At 39.0% G+C, this 16,773-nt stretch overlaps 1 protein-coding gene across 2 annotated transcripts in view; it reads left to right on the forward strand.

Moving 5' to 3' along the window:
• The first annotated feature begins 4,729 nt into the window (after positions 1–4,729).
• The window catches only part of LOC107598317 (protocadherin Fat 2-like), a 46,569-nt gene continuing 34,525 nt past the window's right edge, over positions 4,730–16,773 (forward strand). Inside the window, exons 1-5 of one of the 2 annotated variants that reach the window (XM_016289613.1) lie at positions 4,730–4,967; positions 8,086–11,373; positions 12,621–12,932; positions 14,681–14,739; positions 15,559–15,870. In XM_016289613.1, coding sequence (XP_016145099.1) covers positions 8,115–11,373; positions 12,621–12,932; positions 14,681–14,739; positions 15,559–15,870 — 3,942 coding nt within the window. In that variant the 5' untranslated portion in view covers positions 4,730–4,967; positions 8,086–8,114. The remainder of the gene's footprint in view (positions 4,968–8,085; positions 11,374–12,620; positions 12,933–14,680; positions 14,740–15,558; positions 15,871–16,773) is intronic. The other variant, XM_016289614.1, reaches the window with a different exon arrangement.

A 16,773-nucleotide genomic window follows, 5' to 3' on the forward strand; every position in this document is an offset into this window, starting at 1 on the left:
AAGAGTTTTTATATTTTATATATTTAAAGCGAGTTTTTTGGGCAGTGTAGAGTAGGGCTTGTTGTTTGTCATTTCTCCGATCACAAATGCAGACATGGTTTATGTTTACGCGGTGCGATGCAACGCGTAAAAAGACAGTCATTATAATCCATAATTATGTCCCCACTGGATGCAATGAATGGCTCGTTTATAAAGGGTTTTCATGTTTTTGAATCATCACTCCGGCCTGACAGGGCATCACAGTATGGTGAGGGGCGTAGCATTTCCGTCACACGCTTGAGGTATTCGGCCAATCATAATGCACTGGATAGCTGGCCAATCACAGCACACCTCGCTTTTTCAGAACGATGAGCTTTGTAAAAATCGATGCGTTTCAGAAAGGCGGGGCATAGAGGAGAAACAATAATGTACAGTATGTGGAAAATTATGTGTTTTTTGAACCTTAAACTGCATAAACACATTTCATTACACCAAATACACAAAATAATGTTCTTTTTAGCAGCATCATATGACCCCTTTAAACATAGATGCGCGTGCAGTTGCCGTACTGTATTAAAGCTTTAATCAGGATAAAACCGTATATTAAAAGCTAACATAAGCAGCAGCATTTACAAATAACAGCATATCTAAAAGTATGAGACAACAAAAAACATAGGCCTACCATTAAGAGCAGTGCTTGCACAGGTTCTGCACGATCCTCTTCAATAATATCCTCTGCTTGTCAATCGGGCTCAAACTGATAAGCGACATTAACGATGCAGTTGTTTACAATACAACCGGAGCAATGCTGCCGATGTGAGGGGCGGGACGTTAAGCAGTAGAAGCAGTTTAGCCAATCACAACACACTGGAAGAATAAAAGAAGGAAATGATCAGCCCGTTTCTCAGAGAAGGGACAGAGTGATGTGGAATAAAGGTAAATTATGTGAAAAATAATGCGTTTTTAAAAAAACAAAGCATTAACACGTTAGACTGCACCCCATAAACACAATCAAGCCTAGAAAAAAAAACAGTCAACCACCTCTTTAAATATCCCTTTAAAAATACTAAGCAAGAAAAAACAAAACTGTAATACCTGCTGATTGTGACTGAACTGTCCAGAAATGAAGACTGACCCACAGCTGAAGAGTCTCCTGACAAGCCTGACAGCCATGTGGTCAGTAAATGCAGGATACTGTTTACAGGGTGCAGACAGTTGTGAATTTCAGTCATTCATCTGCTCCTTTACTTTGATGGACAAACAACCAGGTCTGTCTGCCAGCCAGTAAATATGAACAGTGGTTTATAGCACTTCCTCTCCACATTAGTCATGTAAGCTATTACTCAGTAGACTGCAAACATTAGCAGTTTATTTGTAGACATTTGTTTGTTTTTGAGTATTTCTATATTGTTTCCAACTTGAAAAAAACTGTAGCCTCTTCGGTTTTAAACTGTTGTATTGCCTGCTTCATTTATTAGAGCTGTTTGTCATTGAGAGGAAAGTAATTATCGGTTGACAACATCTGATGAACCCTCATCACACAGACACTCGAGAGACAACAAATATTTAGGAAGTACATTAAAATGCTGTGAACAGTACTTGGTACATGAAAAGGAAAACAATTATGTAACTGATCATTTTGAGTACAGGGACAAACTCATGACATTACAAGCCAACTTGTTACTAAATGTAATGACACAACACAACAACGACAATGCAATTAAAACTGGAAAACGATCAAACACTGCAACCATATTAATTATTCATGCCCCAGTGGCTGCTGGGAAGAGTGCAGATGAGACTGATAAACAAAAAGAAATTATTTTTAGGCCAGTTTGGGGCAGAAAAAAACTGTTGTGTTTGTGGATGTATCATATAGATCAGTGTACTGTATATCGTAATTGAAAAGTTAAAGATGCTAACTTCAAAATTGTAAGTAAACAAAATACTCATACAAATATGTGTGTGTGCAGTATTTACTTATCTTTTTCAGTTTATTAAAAATAAGTGCTTCTTGTTAGAGTTTGTATTGTTGTTGTTTGTGTTATGATTTATCTTTCTCAAAAGGTAATTTATAAAATAAAACATTTTATAAAATAAAAACATGTATTTAAAAAAATTGATAGCTAGGTGGTTTGCTATTTTTATATCATGTAGCTTTATATGTACATGAACAGTATTAATTGATATTGGACATCAAAATAATATTAATTAAAAATTTGTAAATGTAAAATTCAAACACACTCCAGTCCGTTCAGTTTAAATTATTTAAAAGTACGTTTAAACTATTTTTTAAAATTAATATTAGTGCAAAATTTCATCCGTCCATTCATATGTACTTTAAAGGGGTCATAGGATGCTACATGCACATTTACAAGTTGTTTGAACTGAAATGTGTGTTGGCAGTGTGTGTACACAACCACCCTTTTTTAATAATGATAATGATAAAAATCCACCCAGTGTTTTTTAAAAATCTGGTTAAATGTTTTCCCCTTTCTCAAATCGAGCCGATCTCAGATGTCTGTCTGTGTGACGTCACACAGACAGGCCCCTCCCACGATAGTTTGATTGACAGCAGCGTTTCAGCACAGACTGGACTGGTGTCTTACCTTAGCTCCGCCCTGAGTGACTGTCATCAGTCCGCCATTGTTTCACCGCCGGAGCAGATGTAGACAAGAATGACTCCTAAGCGATTGAGGTGTTCTGTTGTTGGATGTAATAATGAACACAGCAGTCGTCATTTACTCCAGACATCTGAACTCGCAGTGGATTAATGTTACATTTGTTTCTGAAGGGAATGCTCCCCGGATCTACATAAATGCATCTATGTTCGCGCGAATCATTCATGATCCAGCCTCATCTACAGAAGATGTGAGTATAATGTTTTTTAATGAATCTTTGCAAAGCGCCTTTCCTAATAATGTGCTAATTAGCAAGTTTCACCATGAATGCGGCTAAAGTAAACAGTCTCTCTGAGAGCAGCTGGGAAGAGAGGGGCGGGGTCAGCAGAGCTCATTAACATTTAAAGGAAAATGCTACAAAACAAAAAGCTTGATCTGAAAAGAGCTGTTTTTGACAGGGTAAAAAAGGTGTTTTTTACACTACCATTGAGAAATTTTAACCAAACTATTTTACAGACTTTTCATTAAGACCCAAAGAATCATATAAACTTGTGGAAAATGGGCATCCTATGACCCCTTAAACATTATTGCATAAATATAGCCTACACATAATCATAGAGAAATATCACAGAGAAATTCAAAGTCTGCTAATAGCCATTAGAAAGAAATAAGAAATAATGAAGTGTCTGTCAATATCCATTTATTTGCTTATTATTATGGGACTGTACATCATCACTCCTGATCCTGAAAAGGCTTTTTAAAAACTGACACACCATGTCTGGAAAGACTGATGGTGACAAATATTCACATGCTGAGTGAGTACAATGACTTAATTAAAGTTTAGCGTTTTTTTAAGGGAAGCTGAACACAACGACACACTCTGTTTCACTCCTTCACAGACCTCTGACAGTTAATGTAAATTCAAGGCAAATGAGGACACAAAGAATCAGAGAAGCACACAATGAGAAGGTCAACACATTATCTGAGAGGAGGCAGATAAAACAGAGCTGTCACTCAAGTCTACTTTTTCTGCTGACTGATAGTGAACGCTTCGTTCTGAGACTGTGTCAAGAAATGCTTTGTATCTTTTAGTTTGTGGATCCTAGGATTAAGGGGCTTGGTTTTCATCCTTGTAAGTGATGATTGATCCATTATCAAGATATGGTGTGAAATCATGCCAGTCCACAAGCTCTCAAAAGACAGGATGTCACTAAATACTGATGTGAACATGCTTAATCCACTCATAAAACTGTCCAAATAAGAAGCATTGTGAAATATAGATGCATGTGGCTTTCTCTCGTGCCCTTAGGGTTGCACATTTTTCACTTCATCCTCAAAATGCACTTCGGCGAAGTCCACCTGCTGCCGGTGGCCCGGTGCCCACCGTCTGTTGAGTTTTATTTGTGGGCCGTGCCTGCTCCATGTGCTCATCCTCTCTCGCTCCACGGCAGATCTTGGCACAGAGAGTGGGGTCTGCTTGCATCATCTCTGGCGGGTAGCTGGACGAAAAAGTGCTGTCGTACCTCAACGTACAGTTCTGAATCAATTTTGGGTCTGTGACTGTGGAGAACTTTTAATTGGGGAATCTGCTAAAGAAATGCTGATCACCTTGCGTCTCAACATGATATGCATTACACTATAGGTAGCCTGAGTGTGAACGGTGATCTCTGTTTACATAACAGTCAAACAAAGGCTATGTGCTTCAGGCTGTTAGCAGTAGCGCTAGCACTAATAATAGGTAATTGCCTTCTGGTATCCGTTGGAGCGGTTTCGTGTTTAGCTTTCGTGAGTTAATCAGCCACTAATTTTTTTAAGACTGTTTCCATATTTTGTCCACAGACTTCAAAAGCATTGAGGTGACTGCATCTAGCACAAAGCAGAGACTCTGTACTGTACTCAGCAATATGAAACCTATGAGCTGTGTGCTTACTTTGAACGGGACTTTGTGTAAAACTTGGAGGTCTACCTCGCCCAAAGGCTAAAACAAACAAAAAGACAGACAGAGAGAGAGAGAGAAAGGGTAAAAACGCCTCCAATCTGTGTGCCTGGCTGATGGTTGACGGGTGTTGGGCTGAGTTTAGGGCGAGGGGGAGGGTTTCAGAGGGAGGGACAGTGTCATCAGGATTGGGGAGGAGAAGATCAACCTGATTCCTCAGGGAATGAGGTGTCTCAACAGCCTTGCAACTCTTTAGTCTCGTGAACAGGCTAAATTAGCTGGAACCATCAACACTGGCTTTTCTGGCAGAGTTTTAGTATTCATTATGGATGAAAAGCGATTCGATTTATTTCCGCACGGGAATGCTGACATACCAAAGGTGTGAGGACTTTGGGAAAAGTTTTATGCATAGCAGCAGTCGAGGACCTCAGGTGAGTTTCTGAGATGTCAGGCATGCGGTGTCAGTTTGCTGAACTTTCTGTTCGTGGATTTTAATCTACATCCAAAAGTGTGTTGGTGGTGCTTTGTGGGATTTTATAAATCTTATTATTTTGCTGTGGTAAGCATTTCTTTGGGCTGTCACAAGTGTTGCAATTGTGTGATCACACTGTATTTCAAGGTCCAATTCTCACTATTAACTACAACTTTTGCCTCAATAAACTCCTCTAATTTTCTGTTTATTAATAGTTAGTAAGGCAGTTCTTAAATTTAGGATTAAGGTATCTAAAATATGGTCATTCAGAATAAGGCATTAATATGTGCTTTATAAGTACTAATAATCAGCCAATATGATAATAATATGCATGAATCGGTCCTTAAAATAAAGTGTTTTTCATTTTCTAAATACAGATAAAAGTATTTTAAATATTGGTGCAAACAAAACGGTGCTAGTAATTACAAATGAGAAGACTGTGCAAGTGCATTTCACAGGTCTGTGTGTTTATAAAAATTAGTTATTAAAGCACATACTAATGTTCTTTTTATATTATTATTGTTAATTCAAATGTTCGACTTGTCATCTAAAACACAAACAGAAGCTCTCCTCTATTCTAACACATTTTGACTGGGGGCCTAAGGTAATACTAATCTCGGTCAATATGAAATATTATTTCTTCGTAAATATACATAGCAATTTCACATCTCATCCATCAAGGCCTTTAACGTGGTGTGCTCATTAGAGATTATATATTGAACACTGAGCTGATTACATATTGAACATTTTGTGGTACAAGGGGGTTATAGATGAAGGTGGACACCTTGACGATAACAAGAAGGTGGCCACCTTAAATGTCCAGGTCCAAGTAAACTGGGTTTAAGCCATTTGTCTAAACTATCCATTCTCTGAAGCCCTTCTAGCAATTTAGATAATTGCCTCCCTGTGGCACTAGGTGTGGATGTGAGGAAATTTATGTGAGGTCCTCACGTATGTATCCATCGACAGATGGGGAACCAGCTCACACACGAAAATGTTGTAAAGATTTTTGAGCAATACTTTTTTTTTGAGAAAAGGATTTAAACTAGATAGAATACGACAGAAAAAAAAATGCATTCATTGCTTTGCTTTAAACAAAGATAACTGCATTTATCATAATCTAATTAGCAGGCAGTTCAAAAACTTTTTGGGAGGAAGTTCAATTCCACGTCATCCGTAATGCCTCAGCACCGCCGAACTAGCTGTTCTGTTAACAATGACGCATCTGTGGGCATGTTGATGCTTGGCTCTGGCCACAACTTTTGCAAACAATAAACCAACAGCAAGAGCTAGTGTAATCCTATAGTAATCCATGCATCACAAAGCACTGATCGTGCAGGGAAAGTAATAAGAACTCCTGTAGAGTATGAAAAATTGCAGTACGTGCAATAGTTGAAGACTGCACTTTGTTGGCTTACTTGTGGTGCTTTAACACATGCTACAGTTTGTTTTGATGTGACATTCTTGAGTGTTATTAGTGCTTGCTGCATGTAAAGTTTGATTTAGTACCATTACAAGACGTGCAAGCATGCTGAACTGTTCACAGTATCCTTAAATGTCATTAAATCTAACAAAACTGGCAAAGTGAGAACTGATTGTGAAACCTGATCCAAGTGCGTGCCGCCTGGGCTGTGAGAGTGTAGGCTGGAGAGCAGCACACTGCACAGCCTACTGCTAACAGACTCACCCTGAGGGATTTCACAACTCTTACCTGTTGGATTTCAGGAGATTTCAAAAGAGTTAAGTAGCATTATTGCTGAAACCCACACAGAAATGCAGGTTTTATTTAAGTCTAACCAGTATGGGACAGATTCATTCTCTGTTACTACCTCTATCCCATTGATGCGTTCTGGGAAATATGGCTACATTTCCCCCACCCCCATCTAGAGAGATTTATGGCAGTTAGAACTGTTATCATACATCTACATAAGTATACAGGCTGACAGAGAATACTAGTTTAAATAAGCGTAAATTAGTTCAGCTTGCTTTTAATTCTCTACAGTCTCCTTTTTTTTTTTAACCTGGTGTCACACAGTCTTTGTAGTTAAATCAGGGGCATAACAATCCGTTTTTGGGAGTTAATGCAATACAATATTTGGCACCTCACAAAGTACACTTTCAGTCAGTGTGCTAACTTTTAAGTAAAAACATCTGAAATATCTTAATATTTGAAATTCAAGCTAATTTAACTGAAAAAAAAGAAAAAAGAAATTAAACTAAAGACATGCATTTTCATGGCTCCAAAGCAAAAATATATGGTCACACTTTATTTTAAGGTCCAATTCTCGCCATTAACAAACCATTAAATATTACTTTTGCCTCAAACTCCTAATTTGCTGCCTATTAATAGTTGTAAAGTAGTTGTTAAGTTTAGGTATTGGGTAGGATTAGGGATGTAGAATATGTTCATGTAAAATATGTGCGTTATAAGTACTAATAAACAGCCAATATGTTAATAATAGCTAATAAGCAACTTGTTAATAGTGACAATTGGTCCCTATACTAAAGTGTTACCATATTTGTTTTAGTGTTTAATAAAGAATAAATTGTAAGTTTATTTGAAACTGGGTGGGATATGAAACATTGGGCTAAATCTTGTCGCTAAAAATTGCTGTCGAACAAGAGTGTGAGGAAGGGAAGCTCAATGTCAGTCGCCCCCAAAATAAATAATTTTGGTACCCGATTTGAATAGCAACCCAATGTAGTTTAGTTTATAAGTTACAAAACCCATTTTCATATGCTAATTGTAGTTGACTTGCAGTTAAAGAAACCTGGCTCAACTATGTGAAAATGTATCACCTGGTTTAAAGAGTTCTGGTGCTCTTCTCACGGTTAAATGTAATGTAGCTTGTCAAGGCATGTCAAAACGGGACAAAAAGTACCCGACTATGGTCTTTAACTAGGTGAAACACAATGAGATGAGTATGCGTGTGTGTTTTGTGCTTTTTAGTTTCGGTATGTGGTTAGATAATGATCATTGTAATATTACTTTGGCATATCAGCTCATGGTAAAACCATGTTGTGGTCTACTTGCCAGAAAAAAAGGAGTTTAAAATATTTTTTTTCCTTCTCTTCAGGTCTGCGGGTCCAGGTTGAGACAGTGAGAATGGCTTTCACAGACACAGCCATAATTCTCATCGTCATAGCAGTCCTAGGAATGCTAACCAGATGTCAGGGGAGCCTGGTTAAAGACAACTCTCTGCTGAGGTTCACCCATCATTTGTATAATGCCAGCATTAATGAGAACTCTGCCCCCAGGACTTATACGGAGAGCCCGGTCCGAATGGGCATCATACTATCTGATCCCTTCTGGGACGTTAAGTACAAGATTGTCTCTGGAGATGACGATGGCCTTTTCAAAGCCGAGGAGGTAACCGTAGGAGATTTCTGCTTTCTGAGAATCAAAACCCGAAGCAGTTACTCAGCTGTGCTGAACAGAGAGGTACGAAACATTTACACTCTCACCGTCGAGGCTACCGAAAGCACCTATGACAACCGAGCTAGAACAAAGGTATCGATCCAAGTGCTTGACACAAATGATCTGAAACCACTCTTCTACCCTGCCTCTTATCATGCTCTAATCAAAGAAGACACACCAATCAAGTCAAGTCTGGTGAGAGTGAGCGCAACGGATGCTGATATTGGCAGCAACGCAGAATTTTATTACTCATTCACCACTAGATCACACCCCTTTGCCGTTGATCCTTTCACAGGGACCGTTACACTTATCAAGACGCTTGACGCCAGTCAGAGAGACAGGTATGAGCTGACTGTGCTGGCAGAGGACAGGACAAAGAAAATCTCTGGTGTGCAGAAGTTTGGAAATGTTGCAAAGGTTGTTGTGGCCATACAAACTGTGACAGAAAACTTTACCCTCGTCACACCCACCAGTGCAGTGACTCCACATACGGATGACGACAAAATAAGTGTGAACATCAAAACGGAACCCAAGGAAAAGGAGAAAGTGGCATCTTTAAGTATAGTTGAAGGGGATCCGCTGAAGTGCTTTCAGATTATTCCATCGACGTTGCATGATGGTGGATTTCAATTGGTCTCAACAAAATGGATTGATTGGTCGCAAAACCCATTTGGACTAAACATTTCCCTGCAAGCCAAAGACAGAAGAAACCCTCCTTTGCTAACGCCTATAAAAACCGTGCATATACCTCCTCCTCCTCAAGTTAAACCTTTGGCATTCGAACAAGAACTCTATTACGTCACTCTCAGTGAATTTTCTCCACCGAAAAGTCACGTAGTTAGAGTATCTGTAGGTTTTAGTTTCAAAAATATAACCTACAGCATCAAAGAAAACCCGGATAGCTATAAATTCAAAATCAGTGCCAAAACTGGTGTGATAATGACTTCTCAGACTCTTGACTTTGAAAAGCACACTCACTATGAGTTTGATGTCACAGCAAATGATGGAGAAGCGTTTACCCGTGTCGTTGTGGATATAATTGATGAAAACGATAATGCCCCCAGGTTCACGTTGCCCTCATACCAGGCTTCTCTGCCTGAAAACTTCCCGATCGGAACAAGCATCTTGGCTGTCTCTGCTATTGATGTGGACAAAGATAACAATGGTTTTGTAACATATTCTGTAGCAAACACAAGTCCAGTTCCTTTCAATATAGACCCGCTGACCGGTGTGATTTCGACCTCTCAGGAGTTTGATTATGAGCTTATGAAGAGATGGTACCACCTGAGAATCTGGGCCTCTGATAGCGGAAGCCCTTTCAACAGAGTAAGCGAATGCTCCGCAACCATCACCATGACCAACGTCAACGACAATGTTCCAGTGTTTGAGCGGGTGGCATGCAATGCCTCCATACCCCGAGACTTTGCTGTGGGGGAGAGTATTGCAGAGATATCAGCACTCGATCTGGATGAGCTGCAGCAGATCATATACAGGATAGAGTCTGGGAATGATGACGGACTGTTTACAATTAACCCCGTTTCTGGCTCCATTAAACTTGCTAGGGCAATTCCCTCAAAGTACGAAGGCACAGAAAATCCTTTTTATATACTTAAAATAACAGCAACAGATGGCAAATATAGTGCTGACCCCAACACCGTGACTGTGCGTATCACAAGCAAGGGCGAAGTCGCCACCACACATTGTGAGGAGACCGGAATTACAAGGCAGTTGACAGAGAAGCTTATTGAGTCATTTAAACCGTCTCTCAACGCCAAAGAAGAAGAGTATATCTCAGACGTTCATATAATTAACCAGCACTCTCCAAAGTTTATCGCAGGCACACCAAGCTCAATCGACATCAGGGAAGACTTTGCTCTCGATAGATCTGTGTTGCAGTTTAATGCCACTGACAATGACTCTGGCTTTAACGGAAAGCTTGTCTATGCAATTTCCAGTGGAAATGAGGATGGATGTTTTACTATTGACATGAACACAGGTGAACTGCAGGTAGTCAGTACTTTGGATAGAGAGCAAAAAGAGTTTTACATTCTCAACATAACCGTGTATGATCTGGGATCTCCACAAGCCTCTACATGGAAGCTTCTTGCTGTTAACGTTCTTGATGCAAACGATAATCCTCCGTTATTTTCTCAGCCAAGATATGTTGTGAACATCCCAGAAAACACAGAGGTTGACAAAAGCATATTCAAAGTCAATGCAGTCGATTTTGATTCTGAAGACAATGGAGCATTTACATTTTCATTGCTAACCTTCACCGATTTGTTCAAGATTGATGAAGTCACAGGGGTGGTGAAGGTAACTGGGCCTTTAGACAGAGAGACCTTTAGCAGATACGACATAACAATTGAGGCCAGAGATCAAGCCAAACTGGACCCACGGCTTTTCTCATTTACAGATCTGGTGGTCGTCCTGGAGGACATCAATGACAATCCTCCAAAGTTTGTACCTACAATCTACAGGATCAAAGTTCCTGAGGATGTTCCTCCAGGCACAGTGCTGTTGTGGGTCGAAAGCTTTGATTTAGATCTGGAGAGCGGAGGTCTTATAAGCTACAACCTAAAGAACAGTGAAGCAGGGGCATTTTTCCTGGATACATCCACAGGGTGCTTGACTCTGGAGCGTGAACTGGACTTTGAGAAGCAGCAGTCGTATAATCTAACAGTTCGAGCTGTAGACCACGGAAAGCCCCGGTCTTTATCATCTTCATGCTTCATTGAGGTTGAAGTGTTAGATGTAAACGAAAACCTGAACCGGCCCCTCTTTACCCAGTTTGTGCATAACGCAGCCATTATGGAGGATGCTACAGTAGGAACCTCAGTATTGACACTAACCGCTGTAGATAACGACCTGGGACGAGATGGAGTAGTCAGATATTACATCCATGATGGCTCAGGGCTTGGCGTCTTCACAATTGATGAAGAAACAGGTATGATTTTGATTACAACACGTCTCACATGCTTTACCTAGATAGAAAAATACCTCATGGATATTGCTGACCTTTTCTATTACAGCACCTGCCTTAAGCATGTTGGGTCAACACTGCATGTTCAAACATTTACAGATCAGTCATTAGGCATACCAAACATATGTAAAGACAAAATGATACATAACTTTCTCCTGCACGTTGAAAGATATTAGGTATTTGCCAATAACATTTGTTACATTACATAAACTATTATTCTTTGACTACATAATTATTGGGCTGAGTTTTGCAGTTCTTGTGCACATTGTATGATGAAGTGATTTTAGAATTAAAGGACAAAAAAACAAATGTTGATACTTGTAATGAATGTTTGATAATACTTTAGATTAGGGAACACATGTTCACTTTTAGTTTTCCCTCAATGAACTACTAATTTGCTGTTTATTAATAGTTAGTAAGTTAGTTGATAAAGGGATAGTTCACCCAGAAAAATTAATTCTGTCATTAATTACTCACCCTCATGTTGTTCCAAACCTGTAAGACCTTCGTTCATCTTCGGAACACAAATTAAGATATTTTTTAATGAAATCTGAGAGCTTTCTGACCCTCCATAAACAGCAACACAACTACCATGTTCAGGGCCCAGAAAGGTAGTAAGGACATCGTTAAAATAGTCTATGTGACATCAGTGGTTCAACCTTAATTTTATGATTTTTAAGAGATCACTGATGTCACATGGACATAAAATTAAGGCTGAACAACAGATGTCGCATGGACTATTTCAGTGATGTCCTTACTACCTTTCTGGGCCTTGAACATTTCAGTTGCATTACTGTCTATGGAGGGTCAGAAAGCTCTTGGATTTCATCAAAAATATTTTAATTTGTGTTCCGAAGATGAACGAAGGTCTTATGGGTTTAGAACGACATGAAGGTGAGTAATTAATGACAGAATTTTCCTTTTTGGGTGAACTATCCCTTTAAGTTTAGGTATGGGGTAAGGTTAAGGGATCTAAAATATGGTCATGCAGGATAAGGCATTAATATGTGCTTTATAAGTACTAATAAACATCTGAAATGCTAGTAATATGCATGCTAATAAGAAACTAGTTAATAGTGAGAATTGGTCCTTAAAATAATGTATAACCGAATGTTTAACATTATATGAAGACAAGCACACATTTATTGTTAAATGTGCAGTATATTGCTGTTGCTATCGGTTAGTGATTCTAGACAATTACATTTTTGCAGGTGTTATTCGGACCGCAGGCCTTCTGGATCGTGAAGCCGTGCCACACTATTGGCTGACAGTTTATGCAAAAGATCTGGGCACTGTACCACTGGTATCCTGGACCGAGGTCTACATCGAAGTTTGGGATATTAATGACAATCCCCCTGAGCTGTCCCAGCCTGTTTACTTTGGCTCAGTGCAAGAGAATTTGCCAAAGGACAAATCTGTGCTAAAAGTATCTGCCACAGACATAGACAAGTCCTCTGAGGGGAAGCTCGCTTTCCAGATCCTAGATTCTCAACGCATATATTTCACCATTGACGCAAAAACAGGTAAACTCTATAATTCAAATGGTCCATCAGAAAGTACTTGTTCATCAGTTTTGGCTTTTTATGAGAATGATGAAATGGCACAAGTTGGTGATTCATGTCGTGCAATCTTTGATGGATTGATAAAACATGTCTAAGCACATGTTTTTTATAAGAGTGGTATGCCTCGTTGAAGGGCACAATGAATAGGACCTCTAATTACTGTGAATACTATGATCAGTGTGTGTCATTTTATGTCAAGGGTGAGGACAGTTGTTAAGCAGTCACACAAACCTCAACACCTCTGACCCTTTTTGCAGCTCAACCTAGCCTTTGAACACTAGCTATGAAAATTCGCTGAAAATTAACCAGCGTTGCAAGCTCGCACTTGTCTTTACTAAGTCCTGTCTCTTTGTTGTTTCATATGCCCCACCCTGAGCTAATAGTCAAGGATTACAAACAAGACAGGGGGTTGGGTTATATTATATGAAGGATCTACCAAACTGAAATGTTCATTTGTAGATGTTTAAAAAATGTAGATGTTTGCATTTCCATTGTTATAGTGCTGGAGGGTTTAGCTGGAAGCTTGAGGTGAAAAGTTCTGTCAAAAACCCAACCGGTGTGAAGCATTACTTTTAAAAGAGATCTCTATGAATATTGTATGCATGCACTGTATAGTCCAAGAGGATCAATGAGAATGCTAAATGAATATAAAAGTGTAATATAATCAATGCTTCATCTCAAGAGCCAGCAGAGACAGCAACAAATCACACTCCAGTGCGGTTTAGCCTGCTTCCCTCAGGGCTAAAGGGACTACAGTTTTTTTGGCGCTCCATGTCAGGACAGGACGGACTGAGATGACTAATCACTAGAAAGAACACTGTGACTAAGCTAACCGCCTTAACAGCTTAGCACCACTAAACCATTGCATTTATCGAATATGAACTCTTTCTAGTGAGTACGCAGGCAAGCCAAATATTTCTTGTGTGGGTTGGGAACTGAGTTTACATTATCAAAAGCCAAATGCTCTAGGGGAGATTAAAACACAAGAATCGAGACAAAAAGGGTTGTTTTGTAATTTTTTTGGCATGCTGAAAGTGCTAAAGACGTGCTTTTAATCCATGCATTTGCCTATTGTCCCATGCACGATAGAGCAATCTTTCCACAGGTGAGCATTAATGCCAAAACCACACTTTCAGGATTGCCTGCCTAAATACAGGCCGTCATAAAAGCCCAGCAGGGTTTGTTTTGAGTGCTGCACAAGACACTGTGGGTCCCTGCCAGCCCTCGTCTACTGAAACGACACTCTTAAGTGTTTATTGCAGTGGTGGTAAACCACTGTCACTGGTGCATTTTGTCCGCCCTTAAATCAGCTGTTGATCCATGGAGCACACTTAACCAAGCCCCTAACACCCAGTTTTAAAAAGGTGTCTGAAAACCTCTTGTACTAATTCACAACACTTCAGTGGCTCTTAAACCGGTGGCTCATTTTCTGTCAGTTTCTTGGCAACTGGGAAGTCTGGTATTTTGGTCTACGTCAGTGATGGCTAAATCTTCACTGACACAGACGTGAATATTAACCGTTGTTCCCACGGCTTGTATACCACAGGTTGACCTAGTATAAACAGTGGAACAAAACAAAAAAGGTTTAAAAACAAAGCTGTGGGAAGGGAAAGTAAAACGGGCAGCCTGCGGTGAATGAACAGGTGTGCCATCCATCTGAAGCTGGTGGCATTGATCAGCCTGTCTGTTCTTCCTCTGTGTTTGTTTAGGTGTGATCAGCACCCTTGCTCCCCTGGACCGGGAACAAAAAGCAGAGCATATCATTGAGGTTGGTTCACTTGCTTCCTTCGGTTTACTAGGTCATGAACCTCAGGCCTGAGCATTTGTCTGGCTGATTGCTGAGAACATGTTGCGGTTTGTGTTTCCAGTGTCTTGTTATGTATTATAGTCTTACAGGGATGATTGTAAGTTACACATAAAGGAGAAATTTTGAATAATATTCAGGTGCGTCTTTGCTATACAACAATTCACAGTGTCCATAAGCTCCAAAATGACAAAAAAAGCATGATAAATGTATATATGATTTATTTTAAGTCGTCTGAAGCCAAGCCAAGTTTTGAGTGCTGAACAGACGGAAATGTAAAATGATTCACTCATAATCATTTCCTCAAGTGTGCTGTTAACTTCAGATCCATTGTGACCAAACCATTGAGTCAGTGTTGAATCAGAGAACCAGATCTGTCCAATTTGTGAGCGAATCACTCTTTTGAGTCAGTTTTTTTTTCTTTTCAACAAACTGGTTGATCTGGTCCACTAATCAAACATGATCAGTTTGAATCATTTGATATGGCACCGTTGTTGTGTGGTAAAGAAATGCATGAAGATTCACTTGAAATGTATCTTATAAAAAGTAACCGCATTTCATTTTGGGTGAAGTACATGAAGCATATTTGTAGTGTGGTTAATACTTGGTAATAATAAAAGGGGGTGCTTTTGAAAACCTTTTTTCACCCATAAAAAATTACATTTGATTTGAAATTGAAATTATGTTCTACCACTGAGCCACTGGAACACCAAAAAATTTATTTAAAGATAAATGCATTTTTGATTTGTGCACATGATGTTTCCCTCACCTGCCGTTGTTTAGGTCGTGGTATCAGATAAAGGGGCCCCTCCATTAAGCTCGACTGCAACCGTAGTCATTGAAGTCCTGGATGAGAATGATAATAGCCCTCAGTTCAGCCATAAGCTTTTCCAGGTAAAACTCCCTGAGCGACAGAGCACGGCTGAGCCTCAGGAGATCTACAGGATGGTGGCTCGTGATGACGATGTGGGGCCCAACGGCATGATCAAGTACAGTCTGGAAGACAGCAGTGAGGATCAGTTTGATATTCATCCTGAGACCGGGGTGGTGACAGCTAGAGGAGAGTATGTCCGGGGCAACTACAGTATTCTGACGGTACGGATACAAACTAGGGCTGTGGACTTTTAGATTGACAAGGAATCGGTGTGATTCACAATGTTACAGTCTGTAAAAAAATATAGTGAAACTAAAATTGTGAACTATTATTGCAATTTAAAGGAACTGTTTTCTATTTGAATGTATTTTAAACATGATTTATTACTGTAATGCAGCACCAAGTTATAACAAATTGTTTTCAGGCTTTATTGCATAAAATTAATATGCATCATTCTTGAAATATGACTTTTCAATTGAGAAAGCTGCATTTTTTTGCATCATTACTCCAGTCTTCAGTGTCACATGATCCTTCAGAAATCATTCTAATAGGCTGATTTGCTGTTCAAGAATTTATTTCTTATTATTAGTAAAGTTGAAAATAGTTGTTCTGCTTAATATTTTTTGTGGAATAATTTCTGAAAGATTATGTGACACTGAAGACTGGAGTAATGATGCTGAAAATTCAGCTTTACATCATATGAATAAATTACATTTTAAAATATATTCACGTAGAAAACAGTTATTGTAAATTGTAATAATATTTCACAATTCTATTGTATTTCCTTTATTTTTAATCAAATAAACAGCATTGGTAAGCACTTCTTTAAAAAATATTTAAAAATCCTAATTATTAAAACATTTTGACCAGTAGTGTAAATAATTCACAATTCAAAAGTCATGTTTCAAGAATAATGCATATGAATCTGCAGCAATTTTAAGCAACATATTCTGAAAACAAGTTGTTATAATCCTAAAACATTCTACAAGCATTAACAAAATTTATGCCAACAAATATAATGTGATGTATTCCAATTACACAAACAGAAATAATGTTACACACACACACACACACACACACACACACACACACACACACACACACACAAAATATATACAAAAATA

Source organism: Sinocyclocheilus grahami, unplaced genomic scaffold (genome assembly GCF_001515645.1).
Source record: "Sinocyclocheilus grahami isolate Dianchi unplaced genomic scaffold, SAMN03320097.WGS_v1.1 scaffold250.1, whole genome shotgun sequence".
NCBI classification, from domain to species: domain Eukaryota; kingdom Metazoa; phylum Chordata; class Actinopteri; order Cypriniformes; family Cyprinidae; genus Sinocyclocheilus; species Sinocyclocheilus grahami.